This window comes from Gymnoscopelus microlampas (genome assembly GCF_963454915.1).
Source record: "Gymnoscopelus microlampas genome assembly, chromosome: 2".
Classification (NCBI taxonomy): domain Eukaryota; kingdom Metazoa; phylum Chordata; class Actinopteri; order Myctophiformes; family Myctophidae; genus Gymnoscopelus; species Gymnoscopelus microlampas.
This window is the reverse complement of record NC_139939.1, coordinates 15,868,948-15,879,674: the sequence shown is the minus strand read 5'-3', so window position 1 is coordinate 15,879,674 and position 10,727 is coordinate 15,868,948. Positions and strand designations below refer to the sequence as shown.

Genomic DNA, 10,727 nt, shown 5'->3' with positions numbered 1-10,727 from the left:
CTACAGTATAATACCATTAATAAAGCAAATACTGGAATACAGTGTACAGTGACACTAATGTAATGTCATTTAACAATGAGATATTCAATATTGTCCACTATGTTCTGAGCTTTCGTGATTGATTGAATGAATCCATGGCACAATGGCAGGTTACAAGCAGCATCGTGACACATTGTGAGATTAGAGATATTTTGTTGTGCAACACAGGCGTACGACGTGTATAAATTTAACTTAACCTTTTCCACCCAGTCTCTCTGGAACTCACTCCCCAACCCATATTAAAACAGCCCCATTCTTCTCTCCTTTTAAAACTGCCCTCAAAACCCACCTCTTTAGAATAGCCTTCCCCACCTAATTCAGGTTTTTTTTACCCGTCTATAGTTTACAGTTTTAGTCCTCTTCTCTAGCCTAGCCCCCATTTCGTTTTGCTTTTTTTTTGTTTTGTTGCTTTGATAAAGTTGTTTAGATTTTTCTTCTAATGTGTCTTTGAGTACCTAGAAAAGCACTCTATACGTTGATTATTATTATTATTATTATTATTATTATTATTATACTGTAGTAGGCCTAGGCTATTTTTGAGAATTTTCACCTAAAAGCCCAAAATAGGGACGCTAGGGTTAATGTGGTTAAATGAGCACTCAGCATTTTGCTGTGTACAGACACTAGTAGCTGATAAGTGAGACCTGGCAGGAGCCAGAGAGACATGGTTTATCTTATCTGTGACCTTGTAAATCTTGCAGCAGCACAAGGCAAACAGCGCCAGCCACAGTATAAAGGAGCAACTTTCTTTCTGCGACCGACAGCAATGCACCAAGTTAAATTAAATATGAACAAACCTGCCCAATAAACAGATTTTCACGGAGTGGCTCTGTAGGAGGCGAGCCGTCTAGAAATGGGTCTGTCTGTCTGTGTGTGTATTGTATGTGTTTATCTGGAGATAACCTCGCAAACCGCTGGACCAATCAGTGCCACATTTCTTGTGCACACTGCCAGTAGGCCAAATAATTATAACATAAGTCATTATACTTCTTAGGAGATCCATGCCATTATTAAACCCCAAATCATGTTTTCTTTCTTACATACATTTTTTTTGTTTGTTATTTATTTCTTTAACTAACGCAAATGCAACCAACACACAAACAAAACATTCTGTGGACACAGGACTGTAATGTTCGGATATAAAAGCGTGGCGCAAAAGCACAAAGCTAAAAGAAAAAAATGGGCATGTCCAAGGTTATGAGTGGTTACCGTCACTCAAGTCTAAAGATCTAAGATGAAAACGATGTAAGTAAACAATGACATCAGACTGACCCTGTACTCGCTGTTGGCTGCCGTGGCGACCCACAGGTTGTTGGGCACTCCCATCCTCCTGTAGTCAGCTGACAGGTCCAAGAAGCTCCATGACTCCCCTCTCTCATCCTTGTTGACGTTGGGGTTAAAGGACAGACAGTGCAGCTCACTGTACTTCTCTGTGGATGGGCAGAATGAAAGAACATGAGGTGAGGAGGAGAGGAGAGGAGAGGAGAGGAGAGGAGAGGAGAGGAGAGGAGAGGATTTTTTCAATTCCCAGCTAATGGTGCTTTACCATTAAGGCAATTAATAGCCTATCCTTTAAAATGTGTGAGCGCGCGCGCGCACGCACGCACGCACACACGCGCACACACACACACGCACACACACACTTACTATATGGCTGGTGAATAATGTACAGTACATTCATACCAAAGTCACATGTATGCACACACACATACAGTACATGTATGCACACACACACACACATCTTGTCATGCCAGTCTGGTGAGGGAGCAGTCTCTTTCTCCTCTCTCCCTCTCCCTCACACACACACACCTGGTCGTGACAGCCTGGTAAGGGAGGCGTGCACGTCCATGCAGTCTCTCTCCTGTGGAATGAGGAGCTGGATGACCCGGAAGTTCTTACAACGCAGGACCAGCTGACTTCCTGTGGGCGTGGTCGGTGGCCGCTCCGCACTGCTCACCATGCTGTGTAACACCTGATGACACACACACACACACACACACACACACACACACACACACACACACACACACACACACACACACACACACACACACACACACACACACACACACACACACACACACACACACACACACACACACACACTGTTGTTACTGGGGCTTTAAGAAAGTGCTATTACATTCAAACAATGGCAGTCTTAAAGGAGCATACCAGCCTTTTTGACACACAGGTCCTTTTACTATGATAGGATTTCATTCCTCAAAACAGTTTTTCCACTTAATGAGATATATCGACCTATTCATGCCTGTTATTGAAGTATTATGCCATCTTAAAAACCTAAAAATAAGGCGTTATTATGTTAAAAACCTCAAAATGTAGGCGTGTACGCCTACATTTTAAGGTATTAGTTATTATTAGATTATTGGTTTATGTGGTTTATGTTATGCCTGATGGAGGGGAAAAGAACTGGTTGGAATAACGTGTTCCTTCCACGCGCTACATCTAACCAGGGAACCTCCCCCTGTCAGGTGATAAGAAGCGGCTTGCAAGCTCTCATGCAATGAAGGAGGCATGAGCTCGGCTCTAGGCTCTCCCATGGCTGGCAGAGGGAGGGTAGCGCCCAGTATTACCTAGACAATTGGCACTGGGTGAAAAAATGGGTTAGAAAATTGTGGGATATTTTTTTTTTTTAAAGATTGGTTTACATATGTATTCCTTAATTATATTAACATTTTTCATGCATTTGATGTATTATGTGTATTATGATGTATTATCTTGTGTCCTTGCTTACTGTAAGTCGCTCTGGATTAAGAGCGTCTGCTAAATGCTTAAACTGTAAACTGTTTATGGTTATGTTGTCATAGTGACAAGGACGTGGTCCGCCCGCCTGCCCTCCCATTAGCCAATTTTAATATAGGATGAAAGGGAAGTGAGTACAACCAGGCAATAAGGAAGTGATAGACTCACGCTGGTGTGTTGCGTGACAGTTTGACTAGTTAGCCTGTCAGATTGTGTTTTCCATGAGAATGTTATGTGTTGCCTATCATGGATTTCTCTTCTGTGCTCTCATTCTGAAGAGCTGAACGTCGCTCGTCACGTCAGATTGCCGTGGTGCTTCTGTGATTGTGTGACATTTGGACTTCATGCACAGGCACACACACATACAAACAAACGCTGTTTTCATTGTTTGTCTCCGGAATCGAAAGCCACTAACGTCAATTACTTTTTTGCATAATACAAGCCTATCTTGTGATATGAATGCAGATCCATTGAAGATGACTGCATTGTGTAATGTGTGCATGTGAGAGAGTGTTTGTAATAGGTCTTGTGATCTACAATATCAGTTTACCGTTGCTATAGAAATGTCAAGAAACGCTTGATGGGGAAACTGTGTAACTTTTGAAAATACTGACTACTTTATGGGTTATTTGACAGGACGTGTAAGTGCACTTTACTTAAATACACCTATCATACAGCCCATTTCATCAGAGAGGTCACAGGCAAAGGTTGGTTATCAGGACAGTGCCTTGCTCAAGGGCATTGATTAGTGGACAGACGTAATACCAGGCCCCTTCCAGCAAATACACCCTTGTGTTTGTGCCAGGGACTGCGCACAAACCCTTGAACCCCAAAAGCAGACTTAAAAATCAATGAGCAAGCATGAACCACTTTCAACCTGGTGTCTATTTTGGCATGTCATTAAAGGTGAAAATGTTAAAAAAAAACGATCACATCCTTGCAAAAAATAGCCGATCTACAAGCTGAATGCATTGTCACGATGCAACGTCTTGTGAACTTGTAGATCAGTTATTTTCACAGCGCGTCACCATCATATGGCAAAGTATAAAATAGGGCTTAACTGGTTCATTGTGATACATGCACCCAAAGTGGTTCCCACTAGAAACATGTTACTTGTCAGTAACTGTTTTTTTAACGTACCACTGTATTTTCTTGGAATTAATTAACTAACGATATGTTGAGGCTATTACAGTATATCAGAACAGACTGTAAACCGAATCCTGTGTTGCAACTCTACTTCCCCTCCTCTCCAGACCTAATTTAGTAAAAAGACACGTTTAGTGAAATTTGACTCCTCTAAATGCCTTTTGTATCTGCAGAGGAGATGCTACACTCATCCACTGCAATAGGGGGAGGGAGTCGTTGTTCTACCCTCTGACTGATAACCGTAAGTTCCACACACACACACACACACACACACACACACACACACACACACACACACACAAACAAACACATTTACACCAGCCACTGTTATTATCCAGATCTTACTGTACAATAACCAATCAAGTAGGGGTTTAATAGTGCCTTGCAGTGGGAAATGCAACTGTTACCGCTGTGGTGCATAATGGGCCAGTCACTCTTAGGCCTAAGCCACTATTTTCTTCTGACCAAATTTGTTTTCATCTAGCATTTAATAATACTGGGAAAGAACTTCTTTAATGACATAGTTAATCCGTGTACCTACCCATTTTTTACAGGGAGGTACTGTACAGTTTAAGCTTTAACACAGGCTAAAAACTAAAAGGAGATGATTTTGTTGAATTATTTTGTAAATTTAAAAATAAGTTTATCTAAATCTTTTAATATCTCAGTCGAAATATATATTTATTTTTTTCATACAGTACATGTCATTAAAATATATCTAGGTACTGTGCTATGCACAAAACAATATGTATAATACAATATGAAAATATGAGAGATTGAAAACTTTTTTTTCAGTGCTACAAAAGGGCTCAATAGAAGCACATAGAGCAGGTGACAAACATATACAGTAGATGGCTATAACATGCAGATAAGCAACACACTTCTAGCTTAGCAGTCTTCCTAAGGCAGCTGACAGCTGGGACATCTGTCCCTCCCTTCTCACTGCTCTGACACGTCCCTAGCCTCTTCTCCCTCCTGGCTCCCAAGCTGTGGAATGACCTCCCCAGCTCAGTCACGACTACACTCACTCCCCATTTTCCACCAGTCTGAAAACTCCTTTTCAGACTGAACCTCACGCCCCAGCCCTCCTATTTCCTTGTAACACTTCTTGTTCGCAAAATAATTGCGATTATCTCAAATAATTGCGATTAGGTGATTATGTAATAATTGTGACCGGCCTAGTAAATGGTTTTCTTGACCACAGATGCTAAGAATGCTATTTAGGTAGCATGTTAGTTGAGATAGATACTAGATTCTAGATTCTTTGCACTCTACTTACGAGCCCATTTACCCTGTTGTTTGATGACTAGGGTTAATGATATTTAATCTTGCACTTTCTAAGTTGCTCAGAGTCTGGACAAGAGTGTCTGTTTAATGCCTAAAATGTCAAAATGTCATGTTTTGTTGCACTAATTAAAGGTGTTTTATGTTTTTTTCCCCCATTTTGTTTTATTGTTGTTTGTCAAGCAAAGAGCTTCCGATCACTTGCATTTTGCATGAACATTTTTACATCTATCATATTGGACAAATCAATATTTTCCCCAGACAACTATAGGGTTCATGCAACTACTTACTGAATGCACTATCCATGCTTATTGTAAAGCATTGTGCTACTACCCATTTAGTACAATGAAAGATACAACATTCCACATGACAATTTCAAAACACTGAAAATCAAATGTTGATATTTAGCGGGAATTGCTGATTGTGTAACACCAACCATGTTGCACAGATCATTGATCAAGGATGCCTGTACACTACACCATACCATCGCCCAAAGTGTATCACAGCCATCAAAACTTTGCAAATGACTGGGGTTTTCAGTGTAGACTATTGATAGAGAAAGCGTATCCGTTCTCACATTGAGAAGATTCTGCTTTTGGCAGCCGGCAGGCATTACAGTGGACTAATCAGACATGTTTGTTTAGGTTATTCTCCATGCTGTCCTGAAACAGGACATCAGTACAGTAGTTGGGTCAGCCAGAATATAACTGGATTTATACTTATAGTGCCGGTGTCGCACACCACTTGTACTGTAGTCTCGAGAGCCATCCTCTTTGGAGATGGTATGGTCTAGATCAGTGTTTCCCAAACACTGAGTCGGCACCCCATTGGGTCGAGAGTAAAAATATATATTTTTTTCAGTTTCCGACAATTTTTTTTATAATATTTTTAGTAGTGAAAATAGCCAATCTACAAGCTCACGTTGTGAGCTTGTAAATCTGCTATTGTCAATAGTTTGGGTCCCGGGGAGACATCACATTTCTCTTTTCGGTCTCAAGCTAAAAAGTTTGGGAACCACTGGTCTAGACAGAAAATAGACACCTCAAACACCACTGTAGCTGGAGTCAGTGCATTCACAAACGTAGTCTTGTGTTCACCGTCAATGAGTCAGCTCTCTGATTGGTCTCTGGATTGCATACTTTTTAAATATACTTCATTTACCCTTGAAGGGAAGTCCAGTATGCTCATGTAACCCTCTGAGATACACACACATCCAGTACACGTTTCCCGTCAGGAATCCATGGCAAGTTGGCAACCATGTACTAGTTCCTCCAGAACACAGGCATGTGCCCTGCTCAAGGGCATTTTTCACACATAGGATGTTGCAGTGCAGGTTTTGCTGGTGTAAGAGAATCCTGCCACTGTGCCACTATTACACATAATCATTAAGAGCCTCAGTTCACTGGTGTAAACCTTTGGGACACATTACCACCCTGAGATTGAGATTTGATGCGGCATAAAAGGGGTGTGTGGCATCGATGAATAAAATTAATCCAATTGATCAAATGAGAAGAAATAACATAACTTACCCCATGGTTAAAATGGTCACCCACTGATCACAACAATAATAATAATAATAATAATAATAATAGTAGTAGATTGAGTTTGCATAGCTTTTCTCATCTGCCAAAACAAATCTCAAAGCTTCTTCACAATTAAGAGATGATGGTAAAAGAACATCTATGATAAAGTTAAAAATAAATATAAAATACAGGACCTATTTCATGCCTTGTCGTACGATGGTGTCGCATGGCAAAAATAGCTGATCTACATGCTCACAAAGTGTTGCATCACGATACGTTGTGACTGAGCTTTTTAAAATAAAATAAAAAATCGACTTTTCTTTTTTTTTTTTTACAATTATGAGGGTTTGTGGGTGGTGATGAGGTCACTGAGGTAGCCCATTTAAGGTTTTATAGGTCAGGAGGAGGACTTTGAAATGGATCCTGTAGTGGACTGGGACGTGTTGGACGTGTATGGGGGTTATATGGGTTGACCTATTTGAACTGGTGAGGACTCTGGCGGTGCTGTTCTGGATGAGTTTTAGACAGTTGATAGATTTGACTGGGAGACAGGAGAGGAGTGCACTGACATCAATCAATTTGGGAGAAGATTAGTGCACCGCACGGACCACTTTTTATCTGTTGTCACACCAATGTAGAGCACAGTGTGCTGCTGTTTAACATGTTTTTTTAACACTTGAAGCCACTGGTGCTTACCCAGGTCTCCTTGCGTGTCTCTGGGTTGTTCTCTACAAAGATGGTGTGTGTGGCAGAGAGGTACAGAGTCCCCACACTGGGCTTCCTCTGACCTGAGGAACGGTCCAGCAAACGCACATTTTCAACCTGGAACACACACACACACACACACACACACACACACACACACACACACACACACACACAGTCAGAGATGTTAAAACATTTCAAGGCCAGTATGCAGATGAGGTCATGTGGGCCAACATAAAGGGGACAAAGCGGATAAAATCAACATTATGATGTATCTTAGGCTTGACCTGCTTGACCTTTTTGACTGGTATATTTACTGATTCACTCTCATGTGCGTAAGCATACAGATATGCTTGTGACATCGACACGGTCACTCTCTAGATAAGAGCCTCTGCTAAATGTCTAAATTGTATTGTGTACTCATATCATACTCTGTTCCTTTCTTCTTCTTTATTTTTGTTTTTTTTGTTAGAGTAGCCAATAATTTTTTATCCCCTTTTTCTCCCCAATTTAGTCTTGGGGAGACAATTAATTCCTTGCCACACACATTCCTGTGTTGTCACTGCTGTTGTATCCTCCAGACCCCACCGGGAGGATGTAGGGCCTACTTCTCCAGCCGAAGTAACACTCCCTGCTGACAGGTGCCGCCCCAGCCCGTGGGAATACATGCATGCAGTGACAAATGTCACCCTCCCCGCCCGGCTTCCCTCCCTGAGCACAGGCCAATTGTGTTTGTGTAGACGCCCGACAAAGCCGGATGCACCACGGTGGATTCGCACCCACAACCTCCATGGTGGTGGGCAGGGACTTTAACACTGTGCCACCCGACCGATACTCTGTTCCTTTCTGAACTATACTATCATATACTATACTAAATTATATTATGTGTGTAATTAATAAACTTCAGCGCTTGTCGTGAGACTGAGATACTGCCTGGTGTCACCTTGTTCTCAGAGCTCGCCACTCAACTCATTCACCAGTCACCAAATGCAATAGGAGGAAAACTCTCCGGAGTCAGGACCGTGTCAGAGGCCTACTTAATTCACAACACTCAACATGCTAAGAGTCGTGACTCAACAGAGACAAGTGGTCCAATCACTTCTATAAACATCTGGCTGGAAATCACAGTCATTCAGCAGTATGCTCCTGTACAGCCTGAAGCATGGATGGTCTGTGTGTATTGTCTGCTAACAGCATGTAGGTAAACATGGATGCAGATCATATCATGTTACATAATGCATGAAGCTCACACTCTGCATGGAGGCTTGTGCATGCATTCTATAAGAGATGATGATGATGATCATGTTTACGTCCTGTATGCCTTTGCCAGGGTGGGTGGCAGACAAGAGGAAAATGGAGGGTAACCTCCAGCACAATGCAACGTCATGGTTGAGCAGATGGTGACACACATAATTGCAGGACAAAGTGGTGTCATTTTCATAGAGGTTATACACAATAATAGTTAATCATCAGCACCTATGGCAGTAAAACATTTAACACAATTGTGTAAAAAGATTGCACTATGGTCATATGTACTTGCATCACACAGTCCATGCATGGCACTGAGCATCATCATCATCATCAGAGAGAGAGAGCTAGAGAGAGAGAGAGAGAGAGAGAGAGAGAGAGAGAGAGAGAGAGAGAGAGATGCTCCTAAAATCGTTCACAAGGTTGAATGCATGCGGTTCAGAGAACTTAATGCACCATAAAAATAGAGAGATTATGAAGAAAAGAGGTGGATTATGAGGAGGAAGGGCATCAGTTGGAAGTGCCTACCTTGGGCGTTCGGATGTGCTCCATCACTGACAAATTAACCCGAGCCTCCAGTCAAAATGGTGCTTGGAGGAGGAGAGGAATGATAATAATCCGATCCTATGCGTTTCTGCTGTTTTATTATTATTATCGGTGTTACAACAATAAGGATCGCAAACCCATCAGCGACACGATGTCGACAAACGAGCTGTAATCTGAAGTGCAGTGTAGAATCCGTTCCATCATGTCGGTGTCTGTGTGTGTGTGTGTGTGTACTGGATGTATGTGTGTGTATAATGTGTGTGTATGTGTGTGTGTGGCACAGCCACTGTGACGCTCACAACAACACACACGGATCCTTCGTTGAGGAGGATTTACCCTGGAACAGCGCATGCGCACCGTAGGGCGACAAAAAGAAGCGACACGGTCGCACTACAACCTATACATGAGGCTTGAGAAACAGGCTCAGCTCTATAATAGTCTATCTAATGTATTATTACATTCCATGTTCATGTATTATGTTCCCTTCATTATGAGACTGTTAACCCTCCTTTTTTTCTACTTCTGTGTTTTATATTTGTGATGATATTCAATTTTGGTGTTATTTTTCATTTATTTATTTATTTTTATTTATATTTTGAATTGAACACATTTTTGTTTGTTATCCTTTTAGACCAAGTGTTTGACTGTAGCCTACTCATGCTGTTTAGCATTTTTGTCTAATACAATATTTAATCAATCAATCAAGAGCGAAGCCCTATTGAAATATTAAGTATTTAACCATGTCTATAACAAGGAGCAATTTATACCAGATTTAGCTCATTTTACTCCCATATGAGCAGTGTGTGGCACAAACTGTAAGTGGCAAATGCGGCAAACAAATGGGTGTTGGGGTACTGTTACCCCAAATACAGGCATCAGACATTAAAATATCCTCTCAAAAAGTGTTTTATTGGAAAGATTGACCCGCAAAACTCAAGAATAGACGCCAAATATGTTGGATAACTCCGCATAAACCCTCAAATATTTAACACCTTTAGACCAAGACCGCACTGCTTTAACCCCTCAAACATTGCTTTTGACTTTTGTTCCACTAAATCCATGAAGCACACCTTTTAATATATGATGTATTAGGGTATTATGACCAATACAAACTATATCACATTACTATTGCAATTTCTTTTAGGTTGGGCCTTTTTTTTTGCTTAGATTCTGGCCTATAAAGTACTTCTGCTTTGTCATGAGATGAGTCAGTGCTGCCTGCCCTAAAGCATGGAAGTCACAGTGTGGACACACACACTGGATAGTGTGTTGGTGCTGCTCATGATGATGATGATGAAACTGTCATGCTGTCACCCAACCAATAACCATGTGGCTGAAGAAAAAGGAGAAGGTTAGGATTTCATTTGTCTCTTTTTACCATGTGGTTAGATTCACCAAATCAGTTTGTATTTTAGGGATTGTTGAAATCTCCGAACTGTATCCATCCAAATAAATCCAGGAAGTATTGTATGCTCT

The 10,727-nt window shown here is 41.3% G+C and overlaps 1 protein-coding gene across 2 annotated transcripts in view; it reads right to left on the bottom strand.

The window, feature by feature from the left end:
• mtmr7b (myotubularin related protein 7b) overlaps positions 1–9,477 on the bottom strand; it is a 22,852-nt gene extending 13,375 nt beyond the window's left edge. For both annotated transcript variants that reach the window (XM_084079860.1, XM_084079861.1), the window contains exons 1-4: positions 9,234–9,477; positions 7,449–7,574; positions 1,849–2,011; positions 1,312–1,469 (exon numbers count right to left, since the gene is read on the bottom strand). In XM_084079860.1, coding sequence (XP_083935986.1) covers positions 1,312–1,469; positions 1,849–2,011; positions 7,449–7,574; positions 9,234–9,257 — 471 coding nt within the window. In that variant the 5' untranslated portion in view covers positions 9,258–9,477. The remainder of the gene's footprint in view (positions 1–1,311; positions 1,470–1,848; positions 2,012–7,448; positions 7,575–9,233) is intronic.
• Between the last annotated feature and the right edge of the window lie 1,250 nt (positions 9,478–10,727).